An 18,375-nucleotide genomic window follows, 5' to 3' on the forward strand; every position below is an offset into this window, starting at 1 on the left:
AGAAGTGTGCTGACAATCACCCTTCACAGGCTCTTCACAGGGTTTTTCATGTGTGCAGAACATTGACAGCAAGGTTGAGCTGCATCTCAGCACTTTGATCCTTTTCCCCTACTAATAATCAGACTTATTTCTTCTTTCCTTTAAAACAGTTGAGAATATTTGTGTGTTTTGTTGGCCCGAGCGTGTGAATGTGTTTTTGACGATAAGATTCTTTAAACCTACCAGGTGATATATGTGGTGCAGGAGAGCTTTTGCTAGAAAAATCTTTGTATTTTAGTCCACACCTGTGAACATAATCACACACTAGACAGACACACACAGAAGCTGGGAAGGCCGGGGGGAGCTGACCGTGCCAATTGTTTGTCTCTCAGAATCAAATGGGAGGTGATTTTTTGAGGACCAAAGGGGAGAATGGGAAATGACTAAATAAACAAGTGCTCTTTTCTCTCTCTCGCTCTTCCTTCTGTCTGCCCCTACACAAAAGAACAACAATCTATTTGAGTAGACTGTTAATCTCAACCTCACAAGTCTGTAAATGTTCATAAGACAAAACCCTCTAGTGCCCATAATAATTATAACGAGCGCTAAGCAGGCAACGTTTGCCTATGGAAGAGGTTGGGGTGGACAGCTGGGCTGCCAAAATGCTGAACAAAAGGCTGCTCCAGACAAAGTATTTCACATTGCGCATTGTATGTGCAAATACTTTACATTTATACTAGTTTCAGCTGTTCAACATGTTTTAGGGTAGGTGAGTGCGTATACTGTATGTTTAAAGTTTTATACCTGCACAAGGAAGAGCCATAGGGATCAAGTCTCTGCTCACACTTACCATAAATGTATCATGACAGGCAGGATGTTGCAATGTAGCAAATGAATTTTCCAGCTTCCTCTATGAAGCAAAGGTTTTTAAATGTTCACTGGTTCGTTCTATACCAGCTACATTTAGCAGATGTAACAGTATTGTGAATGGAAACCCACAGTGAATCAGCATTAAAAAGGAAAAAAGAGTGGAAATAGGACTGATTGTGGAATGATGCAGAGGTGTTTGTTAGAGAGGGAATTGGTCTATGGAAGGAAGGAAACAGATGAAATTTAATGGTTATATACTGCACTTCCAAGGGTGAGGTAGTGGTGTAAGGTGTGGCAAAGGGAGAGAAGCAATGGGGCAGAAGGTAAATGTAGCTGAAGCCCAAATAGCCTCTTGCTGCCCTAATGGACAGTCAGACACATACACAAGGCAAAGTGTATGCAAGGTCAGAAAATCGTCATGACACCGGTACCATCATCTGTGCACATGTGACTTAAAAAATACCAGAGAACTAAACATTTTCTCCTTTTCCATATTAATGGCATCATTACTGATCACTGGGGAGCATTTGTTTCCCACCACACACTCTAAGGTATAAGAAAAACACGACAGTTGGTGGATGGCCACATTACGGACTGAAAAAGAACATTCTGAAGACACGTTGTGTCTGCAAACAGCACAGGGTTACTAGGAATTAGAATAAAGGATTCTACTTACAGTCCATGCAGTGGCATTGTTCAGAAGTAGGGTGCCCTGAACTCCTGGTGGTGGAAGGACACATAGCATGTCGAATTTCAGTCCTGTCATAGACTACTATGTGGCACCAGGATGCTTCCCACATAGCTGCATTCATGGTGGAAATTAGTACAGTAACTTCAAAAGCACTGGCATTGAAAAGTAAAAGTTGCTGTCAATGTTTAAATGTCTATTAATCTGAATAGCAAAATAAAACTGTGATTGAAGTATTAAAATGTAGCTCTTAAGCCTTCAGGTTCTGGTTTCAGTAGCTTTGCAGCAATTGTTAGAATTCATGTGTAACCTGCATTATCGAAAAAAGACAAAACAGAAAAGAATAGCCTTACAGCAGATACAGGAATGAGACAGGTGCACTCTATAGAGGAAGAATTCAATGATGTTTGTAGGTAGTTTGTAGGCCTTTTTCAGAGCCTATTGCCTTCATGATAAAAAAACCTCAGACCTCTTACTAAGTGTGCATTGATTCTGCTTCTTGAAGAGACACACTGATAGAAAATCGTATATTCAGCTGCAAAAAATAAAATAAAATAAATTGAGTCAAAGGAAAAGCACTTTTCCTCATTCCCTGTAAAATAATCAATCAGCAGCATCAACTGACAAAATTAGCTACTTTAAAACAGTGTGTATGTTGTGAATTTTGACAGGACAGCCAACCTTGTGAATGGTGAAGTTTTATTCTAGTCGCTCTGCAGAGAGAGAGAAAGAAAGAGAGTGAGGGAGAGAGAGAGAGAAACAGTGCCACTGTACAGAAGAGCTCCTGTGAAATTCACACAAAAAATATTGTTTTTACTCTTTATCATTTATAATTCTCCATGATGATGTCTTCCAGTATGAATTTACAAGCGATGTATACAGGTGTCATTTCTAAATATATTCAAAATAGTTCCTTAAAAGTCTTTGAGGAAGTATTAGTTTAAAAAAAAAAAAAGCTCTATTCTTACAGCAAACCATAAAGAAAGCGATCTCGTATCTTTGGAGGGATAGCGGACTCAAAGTAGAGGGTTGCTTTTTTCTTTTTCTTCTTTATAGTTGAAGGGAGAACTACAGATGAAGAAGAGGGAAGAGAGAAGCAGAGCTGGTGATACAGTAATTCTCACCCGCCAGTGGAGGAAGAGCAAGGATGTCCCACCATACCAAGTCAAGCCCTGACCCCTGAGCTGTGAGTCCGTCGGGCAAAACATGGCCTGATAATGACCCGTGAACCAATGAGGACATTGCACTAGGGCCAGGTCCTCGCCTCCCCCCTCCCAAAACAGCAGCAGCATCTTCATCATGTTAAACATAGATCATTTTTTCCTTTCAAATATGTTTACACGCACACCTGGTTACAATGCATTAGTGGTCGTAAGAAAGCAAACAAACAAAAAACAAATAAAAAAGAAAACATAAAACATTAAAACTGTTACATCTGGGGTTGCATGCCATCACCTCATTATTTATCATTAAATGTAATTAAAATACATTTTTCCATTAAAAAGAGCAAGGCTGTCATCACAAGGGTGTGTCTGTGTGTGCATTTGAACATAAAACATCTTTAGTTTACATGACAGTTCTGTAAAAGTAGAACAAATAGAACAAATCATGAGTTCATAAAACGCGAGGGTGCCGTTTGATATTTTTACATGTGCATATTGTTCACTTGTCAGCTCACGCAAGCAGCAGGTGGTGATAAATATGATTGGAATAATAATAATAATAAATATGCAGATAAAATGCAAACAAGGACAAATGTTGCTCATCAGTCAACACTGGGGAAGCAAAAAGATTCCAAGGGTTCCAAGAGTACAGAAAGGGCGATATGGTTGTTAAAGATGAAGCTTCAATTGAAACACATTGGTTAATGCATTCAACTGCCATTAAAAACCACAGAGAGGAGAGAGGGAGAATCCAGTTAGAATATTCCATGTGAGGGCAGCTTTTCAGATTTTGGATGTTTAAGTAACATCTCCCGTTCTGTTAAAGATACTCAGTTTGACGAGGAGTGGAGCTCTACCCCTCACTGAGCCCTATCTCCATCCCTCCTTTCCCTCCTCTTCTTCTCTCCTTACTTGGGTTGTAGGAGCTCAGGCAGAGAGCTCAGCTGGAAGACCTTGGACTGGTAAACATCTAAAGGAGAAAAGTTCGACTCAGCTAGTAGAAAGGGCATTGTTGGTTTTCTTTCTTTGTTAAATTTCTTTTTCTATAAAACAATCTGCGCCACATCATGTTCGGTTGCTACGGTTGAAGCTCCCCCAAAATGCACAGAATCATCCTGAGGTATTTTATTTGAATCGATTTGGCTTTTGCGAATCCAATCAATCAAGCAAATCAGTTAAGGTGGTTACATGATTTTTCTTTTCACTGTACAATTTGTACAGTATAATGCTACAACCAAAGTGTTTTGTGGGCACGTGTGTACATAGAACTGTGTGCACGTGCAAGTCTTTTTCTGCAGTTATCAAAAAGAACAAAGAAACAAACAAAAGAGTAAACAGCCTGATCAGGACCCAAATGCCCTGGTTAACACTCCAAGCTTATGCAGACACGGCTTCACATTACGATGGATACCTGATTGATGAGCACTTCACAGTGAAGCCTCCTTGGCTTCGTCCCTCTTCATCTTGTCTCGCCCATCCCATCCCACATCCCAATTCAAACCATTCTATGAAGTTAAACAAGGGATTCATCTGAAGTAGTCTTCAGATCCTTAAAAGCCCTGGCTCACTGTGGATCACCAGTAATCAATGATCAGTAATTAACACAATCCCCAGCTAGACTCTAGTGGTTAGATACTTTACAGCACTGTGACTGCTGTGCCAACCAATGAACCAAAGTTAGATTTTACAAAGTTCCAAAAAACAAAATGATGTGGCTCGAAATATATTTTTTCAACACTCTGGTGATGTGTCATGTTGGTTGAGGAAGGGAAGAAGGAAGGAGGGAGGAAGGAAGGAATTGTCAGTAGTTTTCATAGTTTATACCCTGTTTCTCAGTGGTAGTGAAGTCAAAAGACAGAAGCACATCAATGCGCGGCCCTCGCCAATGCAGACAAGGTGACATAGCTGTCATTTATCTTTTTCTTTTGCTATCTCTTCTTTGCTCTCCTCTCTTCCACCATTCTCTTGCTCTTCTGCAGCAGGAACCGTAGCATGACACCGATTTACTAAGCACAAAGGTCAAGGATCAAGGTTTTGATTGTACAAGTATCCATCCACCATAACAGGTGAGACACAGTCCCTTTTCAGAAACATGTCTCATATGTCAGAGAGTGTGTGTTTATTTCCTCTCCTCTGGCACAGAAAAAAAGAGAAAATCATCACATGCAAAATAATTTAATGCTCTTGATGTGTTTTTTCCAAAAGCACATGTGGGAGAGAGGTTTTGAAATGAATGGCTATTGCAGTACCAAATAAGCAAACACTAAATTCCTAAACAGGGGGATCCAGATGCCAAAATCCCTAATAAATCTTATAATATAATAGAATAACAAAGCAGTACTTTGCAATTATTTTTCTATGTGCAGTGCCACAAATGAAATGGCCAGCAACTGCCTCAGATTTCCTGTTCATTTGTTCTTTGTCATTTTGTCAATCTGTAAATGTTATTCAGTGATAGCACCTACATTATTCTCAGCTTCTCATCACTACTGCACACAGTACCATTTGATTTCCTTTCTCCCTCTCTCTTGCTCTCCCACCTCCCTCAAGGTGTCTCGGTGGTCATATTTGTCAGAGTAACAAGTAGCAGATCATTGGATTAGCTCACTGTGATGCCCCTGCCCTCCTGGGATGCCTCCATGTCTGGCGGTGACATCAAACATGCCCATCTGGTCTCCCTGTCAGACTCCTTCTCCTCTACTAGCGTGCCCTAAGCTTGACAGTGAAGGTGGAGAGGAAAAAGGGGGAGAAAGAGCAGGGTTTGAAAGAGAGGTTCTCTCTCATTGCCTCTAATCCCCCTCCCATATCATTTGCCCAATCCCCCTTGTCACTTCCTCATTTCAATCACAAATCAACTGCCACTTGCCCAACAACTCATGCAGGAATCACCCTTTACTCCATCTTAACCCTCCTTGGTGCCACTAATAGGACTATGTTATTCCCTGCCTTTGTTTAGAACTTAGGGGGTTAATGAGTCCCCTCCCATTTACACCCAGATACCTTATCAGAGAGTGCCCTATTGGAGCCAACTCACTGGTACATGGTGGAGCATGGACAGAAAAGGTGATTTCATCTACTAAAGAGAGTAGTCGTCGTAGTAGTAGTAGAAGTAGTACCATCATACCCAAGTGGACACGAGTTTGTTTGGATTACAGTGTTGAAGACCGTGGTGTGGCTATGGCATCCCTAGGTGGATAACAGAGTAGATAAATTATAATACAAACCCAGAGAGAAGTAAGGAGGAGAGAACATATTTCTTATAGCAGCTAAACATCGGACTCCAGACTGGGCATTTTTTTATACACCCGTCTATTGTTGAACTGGGCTGAGTTCAGGACGCCACGTGGGGCTGGGTATGCATTAGTCTTATTGGCTGAGTAAGGCATCGCATGCTCTTTATTGTACATGTCATTCGCTATCCGCCCGTCCCGTGAGCAGTATGAAGTGGTGGATTTAACAGAAGAGCGGAGATTGTTCGCATCATTGCGTGGTTTGATGGGGGCCCCTCCTAGGACCGCTGCAGGTGAGGCCACCGCCAGTTGTTTGTAAATATCAGTGGCGCTACGCCCATGGACCAGTCTGCTGCTGGTGTCATTCCTCAGCGAGTGGCTGAGGAAAGGGTTTTCCGAGCCATGGGCCGGGTACAGAGACTTACTCCTCTTGCTCTCCTCCAGGTTGTGGTTAAACATCGTTGATCTGGACCCGGTGCTAAACAGTCTGCCGGAGTAGGGACGCACACCGAAGAGGTTCTCATAGTGCGAGTCAGATGCGGAGTCCAGGAAGCGATCCTTCTCCTTGAGGCTGACGCTACGTGCCGGCCGGCCCAGGTCCACATCCTTGGGCTTTTCTAGCATGATGTTGTCAAAGGAGTGCTGTCGACTCAGCCTCAAGCGGTTTCTCTTTTGAACATGCGGCCCATCCATCTGAGGCCAGTACAGCCCAAACATTTCGTCTGGTTGTTGCTGCTGTTGGTGGTGCATGGTGGGACTAACTAAGGGATCTGTGAGGAGCTGGTCCTCACTAATGTCATACAGGTTGGCTGTGTGGAGGCATGCTTCACAGCGATTATAGGGTGAGCGCGTGACAGAAGCAGAAGCAGCAGGTGTATATGGACCTCCTGGTGGGTAGCCAGGGGTCACTTTGGACAAACAGGAACGGCAGTGTGTCTGTTTGTAGCGATCAATTGATTCATGAGGGGACAGGGGAAGGTTTTTCTCTTTTAGGCTGTAATGTTTGGAGTAAGTTGGATCTGGTAGAAGATCTGAGTCTTTGTGATGCAAAGGCGAGGAGTTCAGATGAATGATGGGCTGCTCACACTTCCTGTAGTTGTCACTCTGGTCAGAGTAGATTTCGGGGTAATCCAAATCATCGGCACTGAGGCCACAACTCTCACGGTAGTGAACGGGGTCTGTGTGCAGGTTCATCTCTCGGTCTGAGTCGATGGTGAATATTTTCTCTCCTCCTCCTCTCCCTGTTTGGTTGGTTCCGCTGCTGACCTGCTTAGTCTTTAAGTAGGACAGCTCTACCTCACTGCAGTCCCTTGGGTATTTTGACGTCACCGATCTTTTTTTTAAGTTGTCCTTGGGCTTCAGATGCTTGTTGTTTTCTGGGTCCTTGTAAGAGGCCGCCCTGCTGGAACAGTCAGAGATATCAGAGTGGGCTGTGTCCTCAGGGAGGTAGCGCTGCGTCTTCATCGACATTCGTGGATCTGGCATCAGCATGTCAGGCATCGGAGGAGGCCCAGGTGGCACAGAACGGAGCGTGTCCACAGACTTCTTCCACAGGGTTCGGGGCGGCTTGGCATTGGTCTGGACTGCATCTGCACTAACTGCCACTTCCACTGTGTTGGGATTGGTGTCATTCAGGGTCAGAGGATGCTGGCCTCCTTGGAAGATGTAGTTGTTAAGGTGGTCTTTGTGGCGGTTAGCAAGATAAGTCTGCAGGTCACCGGTATCCCCGTAGATCATATCTTTGGGAGCATAGCTTCGGTTGTCAGCATAAATGAAGTTGCCCTTCTCTGCCATCATGTCCATGATCATGGGACCAGCTGAGTGCATAAACTCACGTTTGGGCGAGTTCATGCGGGAGCCACCCAGGTTAGACATGTTGGTTACCTGTTTGGCTGACTTAATGAGTTTAAGCATTTTGTCCTGAGGGCTAAACTCCATATCTGTCTTTTTCTTCATGTCAATGTGAACGCCATGGATGCAACTCCAGATTCCCTGCACAGAGACATATGGATGAACATGTGGAATGGAGGAGAGAAGGAGGGGAGACAAAACAAAATTGAAGAAAGGTGACAGAAGAAAATGAAAGGAAAAGATGAATAAGAAAAATGAAGAATGTTCCATGAAGAATGGAACATAATGAGGGATTGAAAGAGAAATGGAGAGAGACAAACATAATAGTAATTACTTATCCAGTCTAGCCAAACATATTTGTGCTCTGTATGTTTTACTGAAACGTACTGAATTGGCAGTGACTCAACCAATGCAGTCTTTTATCACCGATAACACAATCTTGAAACAGTGTTTAATTATTTAATGATGTAGTAAAACAACATAATAACTTAGAAGTGCTTAAATAAAAAGGACTCAGAATGAATCATAAACACACAAAGACATCAAAACACACACAGAATATTGCTCAAAAAATAACCCAACCAGGGACAAAGCAATGTCTAGCCCCACTGTCAGCACAAGGCCCTGTCCATCACGCCCTGAAGAACAAACAGTCTCCAGGAGACACATGGACAAAATGTGATGCAATGCAATGAAACAGGTCTTGCAGCAGCTCCATTAATTTAACTACATTTTACATCTGAAAACATTTGTGAAATCAACAATGCACTGATACAATAATATGAGAAGTGGGTGACACTGTGTCTCATAGTTTTATGCCCCCGAGATTCCATTAGTGACAAATTCTTTCTGAAAAAACAGTAATCACTTTGACCATGATTAAGTAGAAAATAGCCTTTTTATACAGAAACCAAAGCTGCCAATCTATAAGTCATAGAGCTCTCGTTCTATGGTTTAATTCTCAGAAAAACAACAGCAAGTTCATTTCCTCATTTCCAATGTCATCCTTAAGAAGCGCTTAGCACACGTTTTGTGGAGCTTATCAACATAAGACAGGCCATTAAGGATGACCTTTAACTCTCGAGAATGGCTTTAAAGTAACACTTTTCTCAAGAACCCCACTGTCTTCCAAAAGCTCTTCCATCTTCACTACCCTCCTCTGAGAACTTTGCAAAAAGAGTCACACACTGCCTCGAAAATAGTGCAGAGACACTGCAGCGCTTTTAGGATGCACGTCCATGTCTTCTGTTCTCACACACAACCAGGGAGAATGCTGACCTTTTAGCAGAAAGAGAAAGAATAGATTGATTTAGCCTGAGTTGCTGTGATTTTACCCCAAAACATTCTGCAATTAGGATCTATTTTTGTCACTACTCAGGGCTGCCTCGTGATCCCCCCTCCTGCCTGCATCCCCATCTTTCCCTCTCATCCTCCTTTGTGCAGCCCTCCCTCCTCTCCTCTTGTTTCACTCAGTTTCTTAGCTTACCCTCTTTCTCTGCATGCATGTGCATGGTCTGCTGCTCCCTTATTCTGCTTATAAGAAAGCTGACAGGCCTGTCTGACCTCAGTAACGCAGCATTAGCCCCCTGTAGAGATGCATTCCTTTACTGCACCTTGTAGCCTTGAAGACAACCACTGTTAACCCCCCAGTCAAACCACCCCAGATGCATATTCACACAGCCACATACTCCACACACTCATGAGCCTATTTTCTGTGAGTTGACTTTTGGACTATTGTTATTCCAACATGTCTCATTTTGATTAAAAATCTAAACCACAAAATAGGCTAAAGAGTGCTGGTTTTACACGCTCGCATGTCATAAACATGCACCTCCTGTCCGCACACCGGTCCTTACCCGACTGATGGAGAAAAGAAGACCTGGCTTTCCAGAGCAGACCCCAGTGAAACAGTATCTGAGCCTCCAATAGAAAAGATGCTCAGAGACAAATGTGATGAGGGAGAGTCCCATGGCAGTGGCCAGCATGTAGAAAACCCCAGCCATGTTGTCCACATCCAGCTGACTGGACATCACCTCGTTCTTTTCATTGTGGCAAATTCCTGTCAGCCACTGGGCCTCCAGTTCCTCCATTTCACCTGGAAAGCAAAAAAACATATAGACACACAAATCCATTACTATTTGAAAAACCCTCATCCAAATAATTTCAAGGCAAATATATAATATTACAGGTGAAACAGAAACTGACAGCTAGAATTACTTCTGAATATACTGTGAATGCACCTAAAACACCCTTTACAAGCTGCATCTACTTGCACTTTAAATCTTCCTCTGTAAAAAAGTCTATCTTATTTTTATTGGTATATATAAGTTTTAAGTTAATGGGACTTAGAAACTTAATCAGTAATTCAAGGAAAAAATCAAATTGTACCAACAAATCAGACTTGTCTGCTACTTCAACAAAAGTGAGTGAGTCCTGATAAATTAGAATCTTAATCTGTGATTTATCTTGATCTTCTTTAGTTGGAGAATACAGGAATCAAATTTACTTGGTGTGACTTAAAATCATGAATTCAGTTGACAAAATGTACAAAAAATTGTTAAATTAACAAATTAAGTTATTTAGACACATTGTTGGCTTATTTACATATACTGCAGTTCCCAGCATGCATTTCGTCAAAGTTAAAATTCTCCAGATTGTTCTTCTTTCTTGTCATATAAAAAAAAAATTACACGATGGAAGTCATTTACTTTCTCTTTATACATGTGTCTCAAAGAAACCAGAAGGTTCTGATTAAACTACAAAAAATAAATAAATCCAAATTTAGGTGCAAACCAAAAGTTCTGAATGAACACATCGCACAGATTTGAGTTACTTTAACTTGTGTAAATTAACAGAATCAAAAATTTGGAGTTGTGATAATATGAAATAATATGTTACTCTAACGTTAACAGAGGTCAAAATTCAAAGTTGGATTAACTCAAAATCCAAACTTAAAAAATAAATGTAATTGTGTTACTCCAACATTTACCTTGAAATGTTGAGTTTTCTCAACTTTTTCTTTTTCACAGTGTATTTGTTTTGAATAAGTTGAAGGTAAATGGTGATATCATCTGCAAAGAGTATAAGAAATTAAAAACAGGTGTATAGAGGGATACATAATCTGCTTAAGGGAAGAATTAGTTTTAAGAAACGCATCACCTCACAGGATGAATACTAAGACATGTCTTTAATTACTTGGTTTGGCAGGGGCCATAGGCTTCCAGTCTCCACTGTGTTTGCTGATAGAGCAAAGAGATAGTTCCTTTAAGTTTAATGAAAGAATGGTAGAAGGCAACAAAGACCTTATCTTTTCTCATTCGTCATGCTTGTGTTCCTCCCCTGTTCCCCTTCCATCCCCGGTTTCCTCTGTGACATTTTGTGTGTGGCTAATCCAATCTCTGTCAATCAGGGCTGGATAACTAAGGCTGCTAGAGGGGAAAGACAAATATCAAGTTGGTGTTCAGCTAGATGTCCTGGGGGTGCAGACTCACTAAGACATCATTAACCCTTTAGGACAACTGATTAGAATTTGCAAATATACTAACAGAAGTAGCCACGGTAATTTCATTTTAATATGACATTATGACATGCTTAGAATTGGCTGCAGAAGAGAATTAAGGAAATGTCATCTTTAGGTATCAACAGGTCACTTTGTCTCTTTTATTAATCAAGCACAGTTGGTGTTAAAGCTGTGGGGAGCTGCTGCTGCCTGCACTGCTGCTCATGACTCCAGTACTGTTGAAATTCAAATTACACTCTCTTGTCAGCAGTCAGACAGCTCGAGCAAATAGTCTGGCGACCAGTCAGTTGGAACACAAATACACAAGTCTCTACAAGTTTCGTCCACACTTTCGTGGCTTTTAAAAATGCTTCAGTTTGAGTGGAGTAACACAACGTTTTGAAATCCTCTTTTCTCCGCCTCATAAATGGCTGAACACAAATAGTTCCTGACATTGACTGTATGATATTTAGGATTACAATCTCGCTGCACTGTGAAAGCTCAGAAACTTTGTTGCTGGTGCAACAAAATGAAGACATTCGATCGAGATTGTGTGGTTTGAAATCAGGATTATTATCTTATTTTTTAACTCTTTAAGACAAAATGTGACCTCAGCCGTGTCCGTGCCACCCGTGTGTTTCAAAACAGCCTGTTTTTATTCTTCACCTGTTCGTCTGTATGTTCTTCACCTTCCTCAAACACATCTTCTCTCTCTCTCTCCTGTGTCCGTGAAAGGTTTTATGCTCTCCACCCACATTGTGTCTATTTGATCAAGTAGCATCTGCCAAGATGCAGAGTCACTGTCATCTATCAAGGACCTGCCCTCCTCTCACTCCCCATCCCTCTTGCTCTAGCTGACACACTGTGTTTCATCGTCTTCCTCTCATCCCGTTTTCTCTTTGACCTCTCTCTAGCCATCACACAAGCACGCCGGCTCTGGGCTTTTACTGTCTGTCTCCCCCTCAGTCTGCTTCCTCTCGCTCTGTCACACGCTCTCGTTTAACATCTTTGGTGTCTTTTTCTCTCACCTTTTATTTTTCCCTTTATAACTTTTATCTTATTATTATGCAAATAGCACAACACCGGAGTTATTAGCATAATGCAAACATGGCACAAATTGTGTGCATCCTCGGTCTATATTTGCATAAAATAAACTACAAGTATAAAAAGAACTGATGGCATTAATAACTGAGAATCAAAAACCTAGCAAAACAAAAACACCGAGCCTGATTTTTGTCAAAATGTATCCAGCCATAAGCTGTGATGGAGTGTGGCCTGCATGCTCTGCAGTCCTAATAAGATTCAGTTACTGTGACACCAATGTTCATTTAATCAACCTCAGTGCACTTAATGTGAGTGAATGTGAACACTCGCATCAGCAAAATGCTTTCAGTGTAAAATGTAAATAAATCTGTCACTAAAAGTTCGAGCTGTCTCGCTTTTTCTTTGTTTTGCAGTAGGAAAATTGTTTATGTAAGAACTTCTGAGACCGCTGTGATGAAGGGATGTGGTGTTTCAGGTAGAATAAAGTGCTGACACACATGAACATACATGTATCTGGTGCTGCAAAAAAATATTAGGATAACTTACACACTCCGCCCTCTGTTTAGAGCGGTCTTTTCATCAGAGGACTATTTATACTTCACTGCTTTCCATTTGTGCTGCCAGCAGAGACGGGCATGTGAGAGAGTGTGTGTGCGTGTACACGAAATGCAATGCTGGCAAGGAACAGTGCAACCTTTTGCATTTGTGGATGGTGTCATCATGCACTTTGAATTTGTATATAAGAATCCCACATGAGCGTGTTTCTCACCATCTCCAATAATAGCCAGGATGGCCAGATCCACCTGTCGTTTCCAGTAGGAGCCTTTCTGTAGAGCAATGCCATAACCAGTGGTAGCAAAGATGTACCTGAACAAACACGCAAAACATATATTTTACCATTTAGACAAATGTTTTAACTTTTATATTAAAAACATTTTATGATATACCACCTGCATAATGATGCACATAAATGTCTCCCCATCCATAAGGTATCAGGGGTCACTGAATGGTTTAATGAACATGATATGACTCATATGCTGTGGCCTTCACTGTCACCAGGTCTCAGCCCAGCTGAACAGCTATGGGAGATGTCGGAGTGATGTGTGGTAGAGGTCAGAGACTTGGAATGCCAATGTGCACTGAAGATGTTCTGGTGGCACATGGAGACCCAGCACCTCATTGAGATACTTTTCGTTGGTTTGTTTTTTTTATTTGTTGCCTGTCTGTCATGGCGTGCAAACAACACACAGAGAAAGCGTAATTTTAATTAGTTAAGGCTTTAGTTACCCGCTGCCAATGGTCACCAGCTTACACCCTTCGTCTCTGCCGGCCATGTAGTTCAAAACTGCAGCATCATAGATGAAGGCATCCAGTTTACTGTACAGGAGGAGAAACATATGAGAGAGCCAGGGGGAGGAGAAGAAGTCAGAGCATGAGGAGTTTCAAATTGTTTTAAAGAGAGTGAATGAGACGTGCACAGAGGAGACAGTAAAAAGAGGGGCTTATTTTTCTGAATGTATCATTTGCGGATCAATTCTAGTGTTAAATCATCTCCAATTGAACTGCAATTCAGGCGTATCCAAACACACAGAGGACACAGTAGGGAGTGGCTGTGGTTCAATACAGCACGCTTCACTGATGATAGGCCCTCAGAGGCACAGGGACGACCTAAACAAACTTCAGATAGGCACAAACGTTTACACCCTTCCTCTCTTTTTGCCTCAGACACATCAACACACGCACACACACACACATACATAAATAAGAAGGTTGCAAAGTAGAATGTAAAAGATCCCAGACTCAGGCTGACATTTTCAGTGTAACTGATGCTGTCTCTGGCTGCTGCTCTCTCACTCTCCCAGTGTCCACACACACACACACGCACGTACACATACAGTAAATATACACACAGAAAGCCCTGCTAATGGTGTAGTGACTGGCTGGCATTTACTGAATGTCAGATCCAGTCCTCCACCAGAGGCTCACAGCTGATAGTTTAGCTATGTAATTAGCTTAACCCAGCACTGGCTCCATCCACACACACAGGCTGTGTCCAGACATGTGGTGAACCAGGTGCGTGTGTGTGCACTCCAGTATGTGTGTTAGTGTGCAGATGTGGCTGTGCACTAGTGTGTGTCTGTGAGCAAGGATTTTTGTGTGCATGTTTGTAGGTGCCAGCCAGACATACTGCGGCTCTAATGGTTTAGAACAGGATTCAGCCATCACTGATGTGTCCCACCTTCTATTTGGCTGAATAAAATGTAGCAGCACAGATTTTCTTGCCACTTTTGATCTATACCTTTGAATTTCACATTTAAGTCTGCAAAATGACCATTTAATGTGACTCTGAATTTTATTTTATGCCACTACAGGGCCACTCTTCAGTATAGCACATAACCTGTCAGTTAATCCTCTGTACAAATAACATCTGGAACCCAAAAAGAACATTTTAGCAGAACTACACTATAAATCCTAATCACTAATGACATAAATTGTGAAATGATTTCATGGTTCTTCTCATCAAAACGTTTGTAGAGGTTTAAATGCGTATACCTAATGTGTAAAGCTGTTTTAAAATCCCAATTTCAAGCCACAAACACCCACAACAAAACATTTTATGGCTAGAAATCAGCTTCAGTTACTGTAAAAACTCGAGGGCTGCTGCGTCGGTGTGGCTACAGGTCACCAGACAGAAAGTGAAACACAAACAGTTCCGGTTGAGTGCTCATGAGATGCCAAGGCTCTTTGCACTCCGGCAGGATTTTATAACTGTGGAAATTTACCACAACAGTAATAACCCCTTTGCTCCATGGATATGTGCATGCAGACATTTTTCAGTGGTATACAATACACGTACGTGCAGTCCTTCCGATAGTGTGCACTTGCATACATTCACCTAGTAAATGAAGTTTGTTGCTGGATAATGTCGAGACAAAGGGTAAAACATGATCCGTGTTGTTTTTCAGACAGCCCTGCATTTGTTTTGCAGAGCCCTTTGCATTAGGATTCATCCTGTGCAAACAGTGGTCTCACTGCTGATAAGTCAACGTTTTAGTCACACAGTTCTGGTGTCAATTTGCGCACCACACCTTGCCTTGTTGTTTACAACAAATATGAATTTAATGCTATTTTAAAAATCGCTAGTTCTGAGAGTAATTTAGGGCCTGAAATCTGATCACAGTAGCTAAATTCCATTGCTCAAAGTTTTGTTCTTGTGCTTGTAATGGACTTTGCATATAAAGCCTGTCAGCATCAGAGCCAATCCAGTCATCGCACCCGAACTGCTCATCTACTACTACACAGACCAGAACTTTCAATGAGGTGCACACACCTGCTGCTAGCTTTATGTGCACAGATATACATGAATGTGTGTTTATTTATAAGCATGCATTTACATCCAGTTTCTTTATGATGGATAGAAGACAGTTAGCTTAAAAACAATACTGTATAAAAATCATATATTTGGAATTCTCTCATATTTATTGGGTGTGTATTTCTTGTTTCCCCTCTGTCCTTCCTGGCCTTGGAGCAGGGAGCTCTGAAATAACTTCTTGTCATCTCCTCTCATCAGCCTTTAGTCCTTTATCTCAGGTTCTTTCCACCCTTCCTTTCCTGGCCCCTCAGTTTCCCCTTCGTTTCTTTTCCATTACCCTCCCTTTTTCATTCCACTTACTTCTTCTCTGGTTTTGCCCTTGACTTCTTGACCCACCCTTTTTCCACATGATGGAGTGATGTGTTACCCCTCTGCCTCTCCAGCGTCCTTTTCTTTTCACCATCTTTATTGCCACTTTTCTATCCATCCAACACTCTCACATTGTTGAGAGGAGCGTTTGACAGCAAGTACACTCACAGACATAGCATTACGTGCACATTCATGGTTAGGTACACACAGTATTTTGAGGTTGACAAGTGAATACTTAGAATTAGTGACATCGTATAAAGAGTGCTTATTGCAACAAGGCACAGACTGTGTCTCCTTACCCGGATTTGAGGCTGACAAGTGCGTCCTGAACTCCGGTTTGATGATATTTCACCATGTACTGGTGCATGGCAGGGTAGTTCTTTCTGATGTTCCTCTCTGTGGATCCGTTAGGAACGGTCCCAAAACGGAATGGAGGCGAGTACTTATAAGGGTTCTGAAACTGTGGCAGAGGGAAGAAGAAAAATAGGGAGGACATAAGTAAAGTGCAGACACAATATATTCCAAATGTGAGTATTGTGTGTGTTTCCATGTTATATGATGTCTTGCATACTGTATATTGTGCACAACCTTCTTGGTGATTTAATCACAGACTTGTATTCTCTTTTTTTCTCAGTGTCTGAACTTGCTGTGTTTCGTTACCGAGTTGTGCTTTGCTGCTGTAAGCCCTGCAGTGAGATCAGTCGTTAACACCATAATACACACATTTTTAACTAGAAAGGCCGTATGTGTAAAAGTAACTTCCATTTATCTGATTTATTTGTTATGAGCCATGTGTAATAGCCAACATTGCTACTAACGGGCCTCTGCTCAGAGGTAATTTTTCCTTTTCCCCTCTTTTCTCACATTCTCCAGCTGAGTTTCTTCTCTATTTAAGACTCTCCTATCATCTCTCTCTGCCCCCCCAATCCCCCCCCACCCCCCTCTGTATCTCTCTCTCTCTCTCAAGTATGATATACTCAACGTACAGGTCGAGGGTTTTGTAGCGGTGTGCTTGTGCTCCTTCATGCGCTGTGGTAACGGTCTGCCCTCAGTGGCAGTCACGGACAAACCCGATCAATTAGAAGTGTGTGATTACACACTCAGGAGTCAGACACTGTGTATTAAAACTGTTCTGTAACATAATAAAATCATTTGTGTGTGTTTGAATCATCCATGTGAACTATTTAGAGACGTGTGTGCATACTGTATCTGTCTGTACATGTGCATCCTCACTGTGTAGTCAGGTCGGGGTGAGGACACGTTGGTAAGTCAAACTGTGCATGTGCATGTGATAGTGGTGACGTCACGCAGTATGTGTGTGTGAGCATCACAGGCCACAGCCCTCAGGAGACACTTTCTCCTCACACAGCCCTTCATATTGTATCTCTCCCCTCCATCATCTGTCCTCTGTGGGTCTTTTAAAGTGAAGCAGTAGCTATAAGGTGAAGAGAAGGGGACTGGGGGACACTGGGGAACCGCAGATACCAGTTAAAGACAGATTACCAGTGAAGGGGTTTCGAGAACTGCACAGGCTGCTGTTAATGAAAGCCTGATGCAGAGATGCTGAAGAAAATGAAAGAGCAGAGGCAGGTTTGTGTTGCAGACAGGTGGAGATGAGACCACCCACTGCTCTGACACACAGCAGCAACCGACAGCAACACACACAAAATACAAAGCAGATACTGAGGTTCTGAAGTAAATTAAATAAATAAACCCCAACTTTGTCTCCCAAGATTCATTTAGGTTAGATTTAGTAGGGAGGATGGAAACACAATAAACAAATGTCAATATATCGGTCTGAGAAATATCTCCCAAACTTTGTGACTCCTTGTGGGATCCCAGTGCTGTGTGGTTAAACACTGTATATTTACATCTACCCCTTCTTCTGTCCTATATGCCTTTGTTTGCTCCTTTTCCTGTTACCCACTCTCTCTTTATTATGCAAGTTCTACTGTTATATAAGCAAAGGACTTCCTCCGTGCCTGTGTCATAGGTGTCGTTAGACCCCTTTTACTGGGGCACGTGCGCCAGTATTGATCTGCTGTGCCCCAGTAAAATCACATATTAAAGTTTTAACAAGCTCCTATATTTGGCAGTGGATTAATGTAAATTGAAAATAACTGGAAAAGAACTCATTTGTTGTTCTAATCCAGAATGTCCAAGCAAAATACAAGTGGTCCCTGACAGACAGATAAACCTGCTGTTTTACATCATGACGTTTGTTTCAGATCTCTTCTAAACTATTGCAAGTGGGAAGCTCTAGAACCCACTGTTGTTATTATGTGACCTTAACATACAACCTGTTTGTGAATTTTTAACTTTTAAAGCCCCATAGTGGCCTGTAAACACTTTTTTCTTTTTACACAAAA

The 18,375-nt window shown here is 41.9% G+C and overlaps 1 protein-coding gene across 2 annotated transcripts in view; it reads right to left on the reverse strand.

Moving 5' to 3' along the window:
- Nucleotides 1-2,235: 2,235 nt before the first annotated feature.
- grin2aa (glutamate receptor, ionotropic, N-methyl D-aspartate 2A, a) overlaps nt 2,236-18,375 on the reverse strand; it is a 136,004-nt gene continuing 119,864 nt past the window's right edge. The window contains exons 11-16 of one of the 2 annotated variants that reach the window (XR_002274740.1): nt 16,306-16,466; nt 13,612-13,701; nt 13,094-13,191; nt 9,638-9,876; nt 5,309-7,922; nt 2,236-3,670 (exon numbers count right to left, since the gene is read on the reverse strand). Coding sequence is in view for 1 of the 2 variants with exons in the window: in XM_020597863.1 (XP_020453519.1) it covers nt 5,967-7,922; nt 9,638-9,876; nt 13,094-13,191; nt 13,612-13,701; nt 16,306-16,466 (2,544 nt within the window). In the remaining variant the exon portion in view is untranslated. Of the gene's footprint in view, nt 7,923-9,637; nt 9,877-13,093; nt 13,192-13,611; nt 13,702-16,305; nt 16,467-18,375 lie in introns of both variants that reach the window. The other variant, XM_020597863.1, reaches the window with a different exon arrangement.

Source organism: Monopterus albus, unplaced genomic scaffold (assembly GCF_001952655.1).
Source record: "Monopterus albus unplaced genomic scaffold, M_albus_1.0 scaffold35.1, whole genome shotgun sequence".
In the NCBI taxonomy this organism is placed as follows: domain Eukaryota; kingdom Metazoa; phylum Chordata; class Actinopteri; order Synbranchiformes; family Synbranchidae; genus Monopterus; species Monopterus albus.